Genomic DNA, 18224 nt, shown 5'->3' with positions numbered 1-18224 from the left:
AAAGCCCAGATCGTTCCCATAATTGTGACCCTATTTTTCTTTTTTTGCAAAACCTGTTTCAGCTTGTTCAGAGACTCCTGAAAATCTTGCCCTTTTAAAAGCTTGTCTAACAGCTATTTGCTTGCTTTATTTATAGTCACTTTCAGCGTGATGGCAATGCTTCTTCACTAAATAAAGGGTCTCCCATTCCTCTAAGCAACTCCTTTACAGTTGTTATTATTTCAAAGATTAAATGCTACACTGGAAGCTATTGACAGTAAAGGTATTTAAGGCTAGCAACATCCATTCACCACTGTGGTAAGGGCTGATATAAAATAAAGCATTGCAACAAATGGGTATTTTCTGGCTTAAACAGATATTGGAGGCTACTAAAACTAAGGATTAAATAGCATTGAATATTTAGAAGCTTCAGCCCTGCAAACAATAGTTCTTCATGTACAACTGATTATAAAAGGGTGGCTTTTGTAATTTTATACAGCTATTTGTAGCCAAACATTGCTTAATGAGGTCCTGATGAACAAAATCCTGTAAGAAAAGTTAGATATAGATTTCTGGAAGCCTTATTTCCCCTGACTGCTGCAAGAGAAGATTGCAAGTTTCACAGCAAACATATTTGTTATTATTATTATTATTATTTATTTAAAGTTGATGCTTATTTTATCATTTTCCCATTCAGACCCAGACCCATGGGTCAGTGTCAGAGGCTGGATTACCAGGCACCTACATATACCCATGCCTGAAGAGGGGACCCACTACCAATTTACTATACTTTTCACTGAACACACATTTTATTTCCACATGCTCAATTCTAAACTTGCATCCAACCTTCAAAGGACCATGCACACACACCCCCTTCTGCCTCAGGAGCATAATGGAATGGCTGTTGACAAAACAGGAAGGAAATCAAGAGTGGTCAAGTGCAACTATACAGATTACCCGATGGTACACAGAGACATCAAAATCTGGGCAGTATAAAATGCTCAGCTGCCCTTCAACAAAGAATAATTTTTCAGGCCCTCGCGGTGCATCTCATGTAATAGATAGGACCTTAAACTTAAGCACACTAGATGCACCAGCCAATTTTTGACGCTCCCATGGGCCCATTCCCCAAAGGTATAAAACTCAATGAGAAGGAAATAAATTGAGTAACAGAAGCCAGCTCAGGGAATCTAATATAGTTACTAAAGAAAATAAGAATGGCTGTCATTATCTGAAGAAGTCATTCTGTAATCTGTAACAACATTTTAGCAGTTCTGCTTGACATTCTTATAATCTTTAGTTGCCATTTTTTACAAACCACACAAGCTTCTAGATCTTTTTTTTTTTTTTTTAATAATAATTTTTATTAAGTTTTCACAACATAAACATAACAACATAAACATAACAAGAAAAAATAACAATACAACATAAAAAAAAGAAAAAACACAAATCATACAAACTTGAAGACTTCCCCATACCTCTCCTGTTCTGCACCCTTATTTCACAATTCTCTCTAGCAACCCTTCAGTCAATTTTTACATATCACCTCCTTAAAACTTCTTCCCTATGGTTTATAGTTTACAGCTGTAAATCTTTATTTCTTACCCCTCGACATCTTTTCAGTCCTTAATTTGACAACAATTCTCAAGATACACTTTAAATTTCTTCCAGTCCTCCTCCACCGCCTCCTTCCTCTGGTCACGGATTCTGCCGGTCATCTCTGCCAGTCCCATATATTCAATCACCTTCGTTTGCCATTCTTCCAGAGTGGGTAGTTCTTGCAACTTCCAATACTTTGCTAGTAGTATTCTTGCTGCTGTAGTGGCGTACATAAAAAAAGTCCTATCCTTCTTTGATACCAATTGGCCCACCATACCCAAGAGAAAGGCCTCTGGTTTCTTAGGAAATGTCCACTTAAGGACTTTCTTAATTTCATTATAGATCATTTCCCAGTAGGCCTTAATCTTTGGGCAGGTCCACCAAAGGTGATAAAAGGTTCCTTCAGACTCTTTACATTTCCAACATTTATTGTCAGGCAGATGATAGATCTTAGCCAGCTTGACTGGGGTAAGCTTCTAGATCTTTTGAAGGCATAGAAAACCCAGAATCCAACAGGCGCTGACAAAGGTTTCTTAAATACACGCAAAATCTCTATTATGAACTACCACTATAGCTCACCAGTAACAATTTTGTGGCGTGGCCACATTTTGTGGCCCGTTTGCAGCACAAACAAATGTAGCTTTTCTCAATCCAAAATTATTCACGTTCATTCTCAATATGTTGCTTTCAATCTAGATCAGTTCTTGATTCTGCTGGCAACAACTGATTTTGCATATTTGATATGCAGTTTAAAACCCTTCCCTTGATCAGATTATCCATGTCCTTTCCTCCCTGCAGGTGACCCAGGTGAATGAAGAAGGAAGTGGTGATGGTGATCTTGGTAAAAGGTAAAGGACCCCTGGATGGTTTAAGTCCAGTCAAAGGTGAATATGGGGTTGCGGCACTTTAAGGCCGAGGGAGCCAGCATTTGTCCACAGACAGCTTTTTGGGTCATGTGGCCAGCAGGACTAAACCGCTTCTGGCGTAACAGAACACCGTGATGGAAACCAGAGCACACAAAAATGCTGCTTACCTTCCCACCACAGTGGTACCTATTTATCTACTTGCACTTTGACGTGCTTTTGAACTGCTAGGTTGGCAGGAGCTGGGACAAAGCAACGGGAGCTCACCCTGTCACGGGAAATCGAACCACTGACCTTCTGACTGGCAAGCCCAAGAGGCTCAGTGCTTTAGACCACAGTGCCACCCGCATCCCTGTAATCTTGGTATACACCCACTCACAACATCATTGTGCAGGTGAGGATATACCCTTCCCAACATCCATTGCCAGGACCATCTATGTCTGTTTTCATCTTTTTTCAAATAGACACAATGTGGGGTGGTGCAGAAACAAATTGCAGTGTGTTTTTACTTTCAGAATGAAACCACTTTCTCAAGAAGACTGAAGAATTGTACCTGTCATACAAGTTCCCTAGGAAGAACAGTGTTCTAATAATACCACTCCTACCCACACGTGAGGGTGAATTTGCCAAACCCCTTGTTGGTTTGACCCCGGGATGGAGCTGGTGGTGGCCAATTAGCTATTTGGAGAGAGGAGGAAGGCAGGTTTTACAAATTGGCTCCTTTCCAAACTCTTCATTCATTTTTCGGGTGAAGGAGGGGAGAACTATGTGCATTTGCTCTTTAAAGACCAAGGCAGAAACCTTTGAGCACATGGTATGGCCTAGTTTCTGTGGAAGTTTCAGCTGTACAGAACCTTGCTACAGACAGTGTCTGCTGGTTGTCTGGGACCTGTTCTTTCTCTTACTCCAGGCGTAAGTGCCTATTTCCCTGGATTGGGGCCTTCTCTGGCAGCTATATTTGTGTTTGTGTGTGATAGGAAAGGGGAACCTTCCATACCTACAACCTTCTCCGTTCTTCCTTTGCAGTACAGCAAATGTAGGGACGTTAAAGGGAAGATTCCCCCCCACCTCCAATCCTACACCATCACTTTCAACATGGGAGTCCTCCTCAGTGGCCGAGCTTCATGCTCCAGCACCGGGGGCAGGGGGCGGGCGGAGAGCAGGCGGGGTGTGTGGCGCCCAGCATAGGCGGGGGGGGGGCAGCCACAATGGCACCCCACTGGGATGGTTCTGCTGGAGGCGGTGTGCTCCCCCTGCACTCCTCCGCTTCCTCTGCCAGTGGTCCTCCTCCTTCTGGCATCAGGCATCAGGCCTGGGGCACAATACAGGTTGCATACTATCATTACAATTTAATTTGCCACTTAATATTATTCTGGTTTTGTTTGTATGTTTGCCCCTGTGAAGTCCTTATTTAGGCTTGGATTTTCTGCACTGCAGGGTGGCTGCAGCTGATGTCACTGTTTCTGCTTAAACAGCCCTTGCCTCAGTTGGCATTCTTATAACTTCATTTTGACACAGATCCCCTTTCTTGTTGCTCAGCATTACTCCTGTACCGTTTGGCAAGTTCTTATTTAATATATGACAAGATAAGAATTCCTTCCAAGCCTCTGCTGCAGGGCCACAGGTGGCACCTGCAAAAGTGCCCAGGAGTGGGGAGGGAGACTAATCCCTCCCTCATTAAGGAACTTCCCTGCCTGGACTGTCTTGGTTTAGCTAGTTCTGTTTATTAGGCTGTTCTACAGATCTTTTGTTATATTTGAAAAAACTTAACCCCCCCCCACCTTTTTTTGGCACCACAGTATCATGACTTCTTTATGGGTGTATTGGCAAAGAACTTTTCCTGAAGAACAATGAGGACTTATTGCTGAAGCAAACTTCTTACCATTCTCTCATAGTTCAAAGTATTCCTTGTAATTTTGGAATTCTGTGTATCTTTGAAAAACTTTCATGTTGTTCATCATTGGTGCTAGTTAAATATAGGTACTATTTGTATATATTTGAATCTCTATTTATTGTGCAGATGGTTGTGAAATCCCTGCAGTATGCATCTTTATTAATAATGTATGTTTGGACACTGTGTCTTGAATTATGCTTGCCCAACTCAAAGAGGGAAGAAGCCAGAAGCCAGAAATAGGCAGCTTTTGTTGAGAGAGAGAGAGAGAGAGAGAGAGAGAGAGAGAGAGAGTGCTAAAGGCAATTTGGAAGAGGGATCACTGCATATTATGTGCTGGTTATGACCTATAAAGCCCTATACGGCTTAGGTCCAAGCTATCTGAAAGACCATACTCCCTCTTACCAACTTGCCCAGACTCTGAAATCTTCAGAGAATGCCCTTTTCTTGGTCCTGCCACTCTCACAGGCCTGCTTGATGGGGATGCGCGAGAGGGTCTTCTCAGTGGTGGCTGCTCCCAGACTCTGGGACTCCCTCTCCAGAGAAGCCAGACTGGCTCCCTCCTTGTTGTTCTTCCACCAGCAGGTGAAGACCTTGTTCCAACAGGGAACTGACTGCTTCTGATGAAAGGGCTTGTGCTGTGTTGTTTTTACTAATTCTCTGTATATTTTTAATATAGATTAAAGAAGTGTGCATGCACACGAAAGCTCATACCTAGAACTAACTCAGTTGGTCTTTAAGGTGCTACTGGAAGGAATTTTTTTATTTTGTTTTAATATAGATGATAGATATAGCTAGATAGCTAAAGATAGTTTTAGTTCTATTAATGTTTAATTGTTTTTAAATTATTCCTCTATAGGAAGCTGCCTTGAGTCTCTGTCAAGGAAAAAGGCAGTGTATAAATAAATACATATCATATGATATCATATCCATCCCAATTTCACCTCTGCAATGAAATTTTCGATAAAAATGGAGGCACTGCAGAAATTGTTTTCTGCCTCCACCATCTGGCAGGGCTTAAATGCTTGTCACATGCCCACAAATGCTGCCTCCTCACATCTCAGAACCTTGTGCTAGGAGAGACCAAGTGGGCCTCCTTCACGTAGCTGAAGGAAAAGGCCAGTCTTTCCTCCTCTGCCTGGGTGGAGCCTGCCCTGCATCGAACAGTTTGATCAGGGCCAACCCTGGGCAAAGGAAATATATATATGCACACTATAACTGAAGTCTCTCTCAAACCATTTCCCATTCTCTTACTGACATTATCGTTTTGCTTACTGACATTACTGATTGTTTCAAATACATTGTTTTGAATTGCTAATAGTTACTGTTGTTCATTTGTGGAAAAATAGCATGCAATTAAACATAATGACAATGATCTGTCTCCAGCCAAAATTATGTGTTGAAGAAGTTGACATATAAACACATATATTAAAAGTACAACTTTCTGTTTTATAGCAAGTTAAACATAGTTAAATATGCATATCTGACTACACTGCTCTTGTTTACAACATTATATAGAATACTTCTTGCGTAGGCAACGAGTTCTGGGGAAATCAGAGCTTGTCAGTTAACTGGCCTTTCAGTTTAAAAGAAATTGAGCTGTGCAGTCATAATGGTGACCTGGTTTCCATACTGTTTAAAGCCAACCAGCTTGTTGCACAGCGCCGTGTTTCTGAGAGAAAATTCTCAATTGTACGCAGAATGAAGTTGCTCACTAATGGAAAAACCTTCAGGCATTTGCAGATTGCTGCTCAGCCACAAGACGTCAGCAAACTGAACATTTAAATACAGTGAGAACTGAGCTTAAACCAGAACACATTCAGTGAAATGCTGTATTTTGTGTCCTGCCAAAAGCAATTCCCTCTGCCTTCATGTCAGTGAATCTTGTGAAATGATGTGAAAATGTTCATTCAAAGTGAAGGCAGAGGCACTGCTCTCTCTCTGATTTGGCTTTACAGTATCATTCAGAGCACAGTTGGATTCACTGTGTGCTAATATGATGCCATCCTGTTGCCTTTGTGGTCCCTGATCCACTGTGATCACCATGATAAAAACCCAGTGGTAGTAAAAACAAACAAACCAACTCCCAGAGGATCCAGATTGAGAATATAAGCAGCTACAAAAAAGGCAAGCAAGAGGGAGACTTTCTGGAAATCTTTTCCTTTTACAAATTGTCTCATTTTGCCCATAAATGTTCAGGTTGGATCCAGACTTAGCCGACTTGTCCCACTGATTTCAATCAAACCTAGCTATAGGGAGACAGTGTAATGTAGGCCTGCACAATGTACATTACTGTAAGCTACTTCTATTCCAAACTCTGTTCAGAAAGTGGAAGGGGCTACTGATAGCTGAGATGGCAAATGAATGGGTCTTAGTTTTGGAGACTGGACCCAAGGTCACATGACCAAGCTGGTTTGGAATAGCTGTCTCTCCTTTCCCCATCTTGCCCCTGCCACACTCTGAAGCCCTCCCCTTTCCTTCTGCTGGCGTAAGTTTCACCAACTGAGGCAGGGTGAAGGGACTTAAGCCAGTGTATCGCCAGCTCAGCTGGAGTCAGTGGTTTATGCCAGCATAGCCCCAGTTCAGCCAGGAAAGCCATGTTTTGCCAAATCAAAACTCTCTCACTCTAACAGAAGCTAGGTTTGGACTGCGCTGTAGGTCTGGATCGAATCCAATAAATTTATCAAAAAAAGTGTTATATCTTGTTTAGTGCAAACCACAAAGTGAAGTGAAACTTCAGTAGGTCCTTAATATTCTCTGTGTTCAACCTACTGCAACAATTTCATTCAGTAGCTAACACAGTTTCTACCTTTGGTGGGCCCTTCCTATGCAAACTGACTTTGAAAGCAACCCTCCTCCAGCAGAATCTCTGGGCTTGGATTCTGATGCCATCCAAATATAGCAGTTGCTAATTTAAAAGTTTTCAATGATACAAATACATTTTCATTTCCTTGCTAAATTTCTTGTACCCTCACGCTGCTTGTTCTCTTCTTTTCCAGTAACACTGTGAAGACTTTCTGGCACCTAACAATGGCATCCAACCACCCTCTAATTACGTTCTTGTAATGCCAAGCTGTGCCTTTATTTAATAATTACCAACCCTACAAATAACAGTTTTGTAGTACAATGTCTACCAAAGGACTAAAGTAGCATTTGTCTTAGTAGCAAATTACACTGTTGTGGCTGAAATTTAAGGAAATTTGCATTTCAAGTGCAAACCATTAAATGATGATTTGGACAAGGAGGATATATCAAATCATACAAGTTACTCATCTAAGTTCCAGCAGCCCAACTTAGAGAGTAAGCCTGGTGGCAAGCCCCTGGCTTGATGGATTCAGTTTTCTGCTTCCCCAAGATTGCAGCCACCTCCCCCCAGCCCCTCCCCATTCTTTATTCTCTGTATCTTTTTTGTTCTCTCTTGTACACATCCGTCAGACGGTAGGACCCAAACCAACGGCTTGATGTTACAAGAAAGGAGATTCCGATTAAACAAGAACTTTCTGACAGTAAGAGACATTCAACAGTGGAAGGGACTCCCTCAGAAGGTGGTGGCCTCTCCTTCTGTCATGTATGATCTTGTTGAGATTCCTGCATTGAGGGGTTGGACTAGATCACCGTCAGGGTCCATTCCAACTCTACAATTCTACGATTTTATGATTTTATGATTTTATGATTCCATGATTCTTAGATTCACATACTCTTTCACTCTCATTTCCTCTCAATATTTTACACCTTTTCTATTTTTATACACCCTTTTCTTCTGATGGACACTGCTTGAAGCAGGACTTAATGTGAGCCTAGGCTTCCCAGGGCACAGCTTCAAAATTTCATTGACTATCAGAGCTCAGGCAGAAGGTGCACAGTGTGGCTGAGAGCCCATGCATGGTGCTTTCCCCTTCCTCTGTAAGTCATTCCAAGGAGCATCCACTTCCTAGGGGAGGTTCTCAAGTCAGAAGCGATGACTTCAGGTAAGCTTAAACCCTGCACCTTTTCATTTAGGCACTTGCAGACGTTGGGGACACAGAGGTGGCAGGGCGTGTGTGGAGATTACATTGTACCTGTGAGAAAAGGCTCTCTTCAAACATCCTCTCTGTTCTTCTAAGCTTTTATAAAATGTCTGCACCTTTGCTAAATTTGTACATTTGCTCCAAGGGCATAGCAGCTTTATTTCATTTTTCAAAAAAGCTAATGGCTTACCTCTCCTTGCCAGATGGGATTGACCGTGTTACACATGATCTTGGATCTCTTCTCCTGTCCATGGTGAGGAAGAGCTGGGAAGATGCTGTGCTTTCCAGGTTGGATTGAAATCTTTAGGTAAGGGTCTGGATTGAAGAACATGCCTTTCTTCAGACCAAAGGCTTGAAAATCTGCAGAAAGTTGAGTGGGATCCACTTCAATCATTAATAATTTTTAGCTTCCCCCCCTTTGTAACCTCTTTGAAAAATGTTATCTAATTTTAATCTTGAGAACTGTATTCTCTGCCATCAACACACTCAAATCAACAGACATAACCAGTGAGACAAGTCTCAGTGATTGCCATGGGAAATGTACACACCATACATTTAAAGCCCATTTCCTTCATCCCCAAGAATCTTGGGAACTGTAGTTTGCCCCTCATAGAGCAACCATGGCCGGCATTCTTAACAAACTACAGTTCTCAGGATTCTTGTGGGTATGTGCTTCAAATACATGGTGTGTATGCAGCCTTAGCTGCATGAAAATAGTTTAAAGACTGTTGCTAAAGCCTGTAGCTGCATGTGTGATGGACAAAGGCCTTATTATGGGCCAAGAAACATGGGGAGGGTAGGAGGCATTCAGAAACTGGTCAGAGAGTTACAAGGATGAATAAAATCATGCAAGGAACATGGAAGAGATTTAGACCCAGTGTTTCTAGAGCTCCTTGGGCTCTGCAAATCTCCTTGCTCTGCCAGCTCACACAGTGAACAATCAGAATGTCCTAAATGTCAGTTTGCTATCTGTTCAGGAGATCAAGACACCACCAAGGAGTTTCCAGGCAAGCACTTTCCACTCCTATTTGTAATCCACTGCTAGCAGAATTTCCCAAGAAAATATGGATATATTTTCATCTCATCATAATGGCTCTGAAAAATGTGTTCACCAAGGCTACTGACTTCCAGAAGGCCTAATGTTTTTGTTAAAAATGAGTTCAGCACACTCTGGTTTTCCCAAGGCATTTCTTGGGTGCACATAAATTGAAGGAAAACCAAGAAAGCAGTTAACAGCCTCTGTATATATATTTTAAGTCAAACCTAATGACGAATGATATTAATACACCATATACCATGCATCATTTCTGATTGCTCATACATCACTGCCCTCCCCACAACAAGTGGCACATATCAATCTGTTTGAAAATGTCAGGCAATTTCTCAAAAACAGATCAGTGGAGCATGGAACAAACAGAAGGCAAAGCAAGCATATTTTTCTGTACATTTTCTCAGTCATTCAAAAAAACTAGAATAAAGTCCATAACAAAATGATGGAGTGGGTCATTTTGTGGAAGTAAAGCCATTAACAGCAGTGGAGTTTGGAGGCATCACTTGGAAGCAACTATATTTGTCTGGGAGATAACAAAAACACTTCCATAATACAACTAGTTGCACATAAGAGAATTGGGGCAGTAGCAGACACTGGATAATTGAGGCAAAACAATATTTGAAGAAAGCCAGTATGCTACAGTGTATGGGGTTACGTTTCGATGCAAAGATGACCTTTGGAGGAGCCATAACACATAAGTCATGATTTCTCTGAACAATCCAGATGACAACTTAAGCGAAGATAGATAGTAAGGTGCCCTGAACCTATCAGGTACCATTCTGAATCAAGGGAGTTTAGTTATCGCTAGAAGAATGAAAGATAGGAGGCAAAAAAGATCTGAAGATGACAACACTGGAAAGAGAATGTGGGAGAATAACGGGATGGAGGATGTTGGCAAGGCAGGGTCTTTGAAAATGATCTCAAATGATAAATAGGTTCAAATGGGAGTGAGCAGTCCTTCAGTTGTTAAGAGTGTTATAGGTTAAAAGTGGCCCTTTGAATTATATCTGGAAAGAGAAGTTATTGGAAAATCTTTAACACTGGCATGATAGATTCTGATCAAAGAATCACGATCAAAAGTCTGGCTGCCATATTGTGAACCTGCTGTGAATGGTGTTACAATCATGGTGTTACCAGGTAACTGTGGCATTCAGTCATACCACCATGTGACAACATAGCTTGTGTTCTGTGCCTTTATCAAAATCTTAAGTTTGAGGCTATCTAGTTCAGTAAAATATGCCTCTGAGTGTAGGAAAATACAGCAATATCTTTCATCGGGTACATAGAAAGGAACAGTGGAGGTGTAGAAAGATGTTTGAGGGGACTGGAGTAAAATACGATAAAAGTTTTTAGTACAATATGGCATGGGATACAGGAAAGTATGGCACTGTGGCAAAACATGGTGGGGTATTTTTCCAAATCAAGAATGCCATACAGAATCTCTGCTGCCCCCAGAAAAGTGATAAGAAAATGCAACAGAAGAATTTAAAGTAATATGGTTTCACTTTTGCTAACGAGAGGCTCACAAGAAAGCCAGAGGAAGTCTACAGGGAAAACATTTGAAGCGATGGGTGAAAAAGCACAAGAAATTAACTTAGGAGGGCAGTTGATTTTTTTAAAAAAAGCCTAGGTCACAAGAAAAAGATGAGAAAATATTAATTATTAACACATTGCTAGCAGGGATAAATAGTTAATTGTCTTCAAAGAGAATGCAATAGAAGAGAAGAGTAGTTAATTAATGTTCTGGTGGGCTTTGTATGCATAAACCAGTGACAGCCAGTGCAGCACAGTGGAAAGGATGCTAGGCTTAGAGCAGGGAGACTCAGGCTGAAGAACCCTCTCAGGTACAAAGCTCACTGGTTGATCTTCACTCTTTCAGCCCAGTAATTATCAACCTGTCTTCCAGGAACACTGGAGTTCCTTAATAAGACAGTCAGGAATGGCAGGTAAGCTTCCTTGAAAGATCGCTTATCCCTCACCTCAGTTCAGCTGTATAGGAGTGCTGTTTATATGCTGGGGTGCATATTCAATTCAGACAGGATTACTGTGTTACTATACAGAATATGCTCCATGTTTCTTGGAAAGCAAGTTGACGGCACAGAAGTTCAAAAAACCCACTGTTTTAGCCTAGCTTACCCAAAAGATTTACTGTGGCGATAAAGGAGCAGATCCATATACATTGCCCTGAACTTCTTGGTGGGAGGGTAGGATGCACATGTAATAAACAAACAAACAAATAAATCAGACTTAGAGTTGCTGGAAAAGTCAAGGTGATGGGTATTATACAACATGACTTCTCTGAGCTCCATAAACTGATCACTGGATACGATGACTTTTCAGGCTTAGTTAACTGCTCTAATAATTCCTTTGTGCTATTACAAAATCATTTAAGTAGCTGCCACATAGCTACCAATAACCTGAAGCCACCTTTAAACTCTGTGTTAAAAATAGATTTTTCTTAAACCTAGCCTATTAGCCAGAGAAAGGAATGTATGCAGTTAGTTTATCATAGATGCTAGCTACAGATCGTGTGGTCTGTTGGATTCTCATGAGCAAATTCCTTTATGATTTGTTCTTATAACTTTCTAGGCATAGAAGACTGGATAAATGGATCTAGTTTAGATTAGACTGAGGAGAGCCAATAAAATGACTGTCAAGATCAAGAACCAACAGGAGCTAGCAATTGGTAATGAAATCTACTAATGATGAAAAGTCAGTTGCAGATCAGTTGCACAAGGTACCTGAGAGTCCCAGGTTTGATAGTATGTATGTGCTATTTGTGCCTCTTCTTAGCTCATTCAAGTAGCATGATGTACTAGTTAACAGGAAGAGGCTGGCCCATAGCTGAACAGGTGTCATGGAAAACCCAACAGCATTCACCTTTCCAGACCTCAGTAATGGACAGCTATTCTGATCTTGAATAAAAGACATAAAGCTGTGAAATTTTGAGGTTTGAAAGTTTTGCAGTAATTGTGATTTCTTTAGAATTCCAAAATATTGTTGAAATGTTCATGACTTCAATGAATTTTGAAATTTGATCACCATGGAGACTTGGGAAATGGGAGATTGGCTTCAAATGTCCCCTCAGCCTGAGGGGCCTGGGAGGCCTGAGGCAAGCTGCCATTTCTCATCCTAAACTACCTCAGAGTGGTGTTGCAATGGTAACATGCGGCAAGTCTCTCTGTGTGGCCTGGCCTAATCCCATCGAAGCAAGGGCAGCGTAGAAACATGATAAACGCATTCAGGTCAAATGATTTGGGGTTGCTGAAACATTCTGTACAAAAGTGTATCAGAGCAAGGCATACCTGACAATGAAAAACTGATCAGTCTTCTACTTCCCTGGCCCTGGACGGCATCTTCATTGGTGATGCTTTTAAAAATCTGCTGGTAGGAGAAAAATAGCAAGAGAGCTGGCATTAAGTATTTTTGCTTTTCTTTTTAAAACAACAATGCTACCTAATAACTATTATTCCTATGGTTGCAATCAAGAACAAATCAATGACAAGGACTCATTCGGCATCTATTGATCAAAACACTTCTTTTGACAAGTTAATGCTATACCAGTAAAGGGGAAATAGAGGCTACTGGAGAACATCATCTCAGAGAAGGGGAAGATGAAGCAACGGATTACCGTAATCTTTTAAATGCCCATAAAAAGAGCATTCTATCACCCTAATGTTTGTAAACAGCACTTATTACTGGGGGGTGGGGGGGGATAAGGCATTTGCCAGAATACGGTTGCTCATTGTTCATTTTGGAAGTAACTGTGCTAACAAATGGAAAGATGGGTTCCTGTTGTTGGTTTGCACCTGTCTGTCTCAGGAGGCAATGGAGGAGTGTGCCATTGTCACACAGCATCTGCTTGTGGCTGTAGAGGCCGATAAGGGAGAGACATGTTCTGTTGCATCTTGGACAGAGGAAGGTGTCTGGTGCTGCAGATGCAGATGCACCATATAATTTCTCCTCTCTGTCCTCCTCCCAGCAGTCATTGCTTCTCTGGTCACTGCTATAGATGCAAAACCTGACTGTCTGTCTCCATGCTCTATGGTCGTCTGCAAGGGATTCCCGCATGGCAGGGTTGATTTTGACGTTGCCAAGAGTTTTTCTTTTCTTTTCAACTATTTTGTGCCTTTATCCTATATTTTTATCTTGTGAACTGCCCTAAGATCTTTGGGTGAAGGGCAGTATATAAATTTATAATGATGATGATGTCACATTTGCAGACATCTCTGTAGCACAGAACCGGTCAGGTGCCTGAAATCAGCTCACTGCAGAGCATGTCCCTGGGAATCCTGCCATCCTCCATTATACGGACATGACTATTCCCAGTGTAAACATGCTGGGAATATGGGCTTGGGAGAGCACATTTTTGTTTGAGACTCTGCCCTGCCATGTGATGCCCAAAACTTCCTGATGCAGCGCATGTGCAAGGCGTTGAGATGTCACTCCTGGCAGCTGTAAGTTGCCCATGACTCACATCCATAAAGCAGTGTGTTCAGCATGCAAGCCTGGTAGACCTTCATATTGGTATTGGATGTGAAGATCACATTCTCTCATACTCTTTTGGAGAGATGAGCCATTGCCATAGCTGCCTTGCCAATATGCCTGTCCAGCTCAGTGTTGATGGAGAGGTTGCTGGTTATGGTGGAACCCAGGTAGACAAAATCATCTACCACCTCAAGTGTTTCGTCACCATTGCTGATATGTGGCATCCTGGCAACATGAAATACCTTTGCGTGTACAACATCACAGAGCTGCACTTTCAGAGTTGTTTTTGAAAAAAGATGAAACCAGCAAGTTTGGCCGGGAAAATATGGAATCCAATCCCCTCTGCTCCTGAGTAGTAGTGGCATTTTAGCTCTTTGGAAAGGGGGGCACACGCATATAGACTTAGCTGTTTGATCGGCAAGGGGAAGGTGCCTGCGGAGTGCCACTAGCCATTCAGAAATATTTACCCAGACTCCCTCTGTTACCAGTGGTACCTCTCTGTGCCCACCAGTAATGATGCAGGGACCTTTTCATTCACCACTCAGATCATGGCAGCAAAGCACAATCTCAAGCCCAACACAACTTCAACAGTCTCCAAGTTGCCATTCTAGCAATCCTGGCTAGGTACAGCAGAGTGAGATTAGCATAGGAAACTGCTCACTAATCATAGCAAACTGCTTTGCTTGATTCACATTAAGTTAGACCTTTTGCTGCTCTTTTAGTAGAGCTGCTTGTATGAGCAAGTTCCTTCCCTAAAATATCCAGCAAAGCACAATCAAGGCCAGAAAAATCAGCATTTTTAAAAAATTGACCAGATGTTCCTCTGAAAGAGTTTCTAGGTAGTGAACAACTTGCAAAACCTTGTTAGTTGGTTTTGCTGAATTTTGCTCTTCAAGTACAGCCTTTTTCATTATTTACATTTTAAATTAATACCAAGTTGTGGTCTGCTACACTGCAACACAACTTTGTTTACCCAAATTATTTTCAGGGTTATTCACCATTTAATCAGGGCTTAGATGAGAGGCTACACATCTTGGGTGAGATTCAACCTTGTGCTAAGGCAATTGTTCTGCCAGGTCAAGCATTTCTGTTTGCCAAATGAAACAGTGTCTCCTCTCCTCCCCCTGCATCCTGTTCTGGGTGTTCTCCAAACTGCTCTCTCTCCCCCCCCCCAAGCCAATTTGGGGGACTCAAGGAGTATGCAGGGGGAGGAGAGGGAGGAAAGCCCTGTTGCACGAGCAGTACTTGTTGCCCTAGCTCCTGCTAGTGGAACTATTTATTTGAACCCAGCCCTTAGGGTGAAATCATATGCATACTTATCTAGAAGTAGGGATGGAGGCATCTGTCAGTTTCAGTTCTCTCAGTTTCTCATTATTCCAATTTTAAATTTAGTTCTCAACATTTTGTAATAATACACAATTTTTTAAAATCATGAAAATTCACCAGCATTTGGTATGAACACATTTTTATGTGCTGTTTTGAACAATGCGGTTTTATATATTCTTTTCACTTTCCCCAAATATCTGCATTTCTGTTGGAACTGTTTGTTTGTAGATCTGCATTGCAAAATTCAGGGAAAAAATGTGAAATTTGAAGGCTAACTGTGTTTCAGGTTGCACATTGTTTTGGAAAGTGGGGATTGGATGGATTCAGCTTTAAATCAGTACTGAATCAAACTTCTCCTCCATCCCCCCCCCCCCCGGAAGTATGCCCCACCAAATGCAACAGGGTTTACATCCGAGAGTGTGTGTATAGGTTTGCACTGCTCATTTGTCCAGCCTAGAGCAATGAATAATTAAAGCTCAGATAACACAACTTGCCTGTATGAAAAAAATCAAAACCTTACCTAACAGACCTGATATTAAGAGTATGTTTAAAGATAATAAAAAAATGTTTCCTTTCCAGTAAGCTTTCCCTGGTGCAATTTCCATTCACTTCACTAGACTGAGAAACACTTTTAACCCAAATTGCCACCTTCCCCATGACTCATTTTTAGAAAGAAAAATGTGCTGAGAGCCCCAAACATGAGGAAGCCATGCTACATCTAGTCTGATCCAATGCCACCATACATTGGAAACCAAGACTAAAACAGTAGCATACTCCTGTAGGGCAGGGGGACAGATTTGGCATTTCCCCCTAAAGGGTATGTAGCTTTTATACAACACCCCTTTAAAAAAATTCTGTGCCTCAATGGAAAATCCAAGTACATGAAGAACAGATCATGCAGATGCATGCAGGTAAATAGCTGGAGGGAGGAAATACCCCAGGGAGGGAAAACCCAGATTGTTGCTAGACATTTGAACTTGTAAAATGGCTGTTGAGTGATGAGGTCATTACGCAGTAACCTAGAAAATGAAATCCTGTTCAGATAATGGGCCTTCTAAGGCTGCAGGAAATGTACATTGGGGAGGGTGGACAGCCCTTCTCTTCCTTCCTCATTTTAGCCCAAGAAGTGAGCTCACCTGTTTCTCAGCCCTTTAAAAGCCTTGTGACAATCAATCCCGTACCCTTATCATTTAGTAAGTCATCCATCTTGCCTTGATTTTCTCCCCAGCCATTAAAGTAGAACCATATTAAGATTTGTGGTGCTTTTGCAACTGACCAGTGCCGTCTAAACAAGGGAATTTGTTACCTGATGTGTGTAATGAGCTCAAAAGAGCCACTGAAGCATGGAAGTTTATGGATGTACTTTGCAATCACATATCTCTATATAATTTATTAGATTACAGTGTTATTATGTACAAGCTATTAGTGCTTCTATTATATGGTCATAACAGGAGACATGATCTGGGCAGTACAACGGCTAAGAGATATCATGAACAAACAAATGGCCTTTATAATGATATTCTCTATGCTCATAGGAACAAGTGTGTGTGTGTGTGTGCGCGCGCGTGCGCGCACGCACCGGTACACACACACACACACACACACCAGTTTCTTCTTTCTTATCTGCTTTGTATATTCCGTTACAAGTGCCACAGTTTTTGAGAGCACTTATGTATGCAGTTGAGATGTCATATTGAAATAAAAACTAACTCTCTGAGCTGGCATAAACCAATGTAGGACCTTGGTCGAACCTAGCAAAATCTGCATTCATCTTTAAAAACTGTGATGATCCTGATTTACCCAGAATGTAAGAAGAAAGTGATCTTATGTCAGAGAGGGTAGGGCGTCTCTTCCTCACCACCCACTGCCTTCCTGCAATGTGATTTCCATGCCCCAGGTTCATTCAGCTGTGAGTGGCACTAAAATAATGTGGTGGAGGAGCTCCCAGTGTGAGCAGAATCCACTGCATGAGACCTGATCATACAGAGTCCTGATCCATGTGATTCTTCACTCTTAAAAGCAAACACTTTGTTCCTCTTTGAAAGGTGTTGCAACCTCACAGCTAGAACTGAAAACAAAGCAGGGGGGCTTAAGACAAAGTCAAAAGGCAACACAAAGTTACTTGATGAGCACTGTAAAGAAACAAGCATAACTTACAGGAGCTGCATTATTCTTCACTGTCACACTGGGGGTTGTTGCACGCAGTGCCCCACTCACTCCATGGTAGTATTTGAAGCAGATCTTTGTTTCAGCTAAAAGAAAAAGTCATCATGGATTAACAACAAGTAGCTATTGGTCTTCATCTATTAGGTACAGTGGTGCCCCGCAAGACGAATGCCTCGCAAGACGAAAAACTCGCTAGACGAAAGGGTTTTCTGTTTTTCGAGGTGCTTCGCAAGACGAATTTCCCTATGGGCTTGCTTCGCAAGACGAAAACGTCTTGCGAGTCTTGCGAGTCTTGCGAGTTTTTTCCTCCCCCCCTTTTTGTAAGCCGCTAAGCCGCTAATAGCCGCTAATAGCGCTAATCCGCTAAGCCGCTAATGGCCGTGCTTCGCAAGACGAAAAAACCGCTAGACGAAGAGACTCGCGGAATGAATTATTTTCGTCTTGCGAGGCACCACTGTATAGTCAATCATAGGGCAGAAAATTTTATTCTGAGATTGCAGTGCTTTTCCTTGCCATAAAATGAGAGAGCTCTTCTGGACCTTGTGCAATTTTTGCTTAGAAACTAGTGCATGTGACACAGACTGCCAAAAAATGCCCACCCCACCAAACATCCACATTATTGTCAGCATCCCTTTATTCCATGAGCTATTGTTTCTCATAATCATTTTCCTTCTTTTTTTGTTCTTATATTTATCAGACTAATTTGCCCACAAATTTGACATTGCACGTTCAAGTGTTGAAGACATAACATCATGGACAAAATAATGTATGCCAACACAGCCAATAGGCTTAAATGGTTGTAACTTTGTGGTGAAAATTAGTTCAAAGTGAGAGGCACTTTTCAATGCAGTTGA

At 41.7% G+C, this 18224-nt stretch overlaps 1 protein-coding gene across 1 annotated transcript in view; it reads right to left on the bottom strand.

The window, feature by feature from the left end:
* HECW1 (HECT, C2 and WW domain containing E3 ubiquitin protein ligase 1) overlaps window positions 1-18224 on the bottom strand; it is a 203775-nt gene that overhangs the window by 74837 nt on the left and 110714 nt on the right. Inside the window, exons 4-6 of the mRNA XM_081881787.1 lie at window positions 17362-17456; window positions 12696-12774; window positions 8530-8699 (exon numbers count right to left, since the gene is read on the bottom strand). Coding sequence (XP_081737913.1) covers window positions 8530-8699; window positions 12696-12774; window positions 17362-17456 — 344 coding nt within the window. The remainder of the gene's footprint in view (window positions 1-8529; window positions 8700-12695; window positions 12775-17361; window positions 17457-18224) is intronic.

Source organism: Podarcis erhardii (assembly GCF_964252035.2).
Source record: "Podarcis erhardii genome assembly, chromosome: 12".
NCBI classification, from domain to species: domain Eukaryota; kingdom Metazoa; phylum Chordata; class Lepidosauria; order Squamata; family Lacertidae; genus Podarcis; species Podarcis erhardii.
The sequence above is the reverse complement of the archived record's forward strand: the minus strand, read 5'-3'. Positions and strand labels throughout refer to the sequence as shown.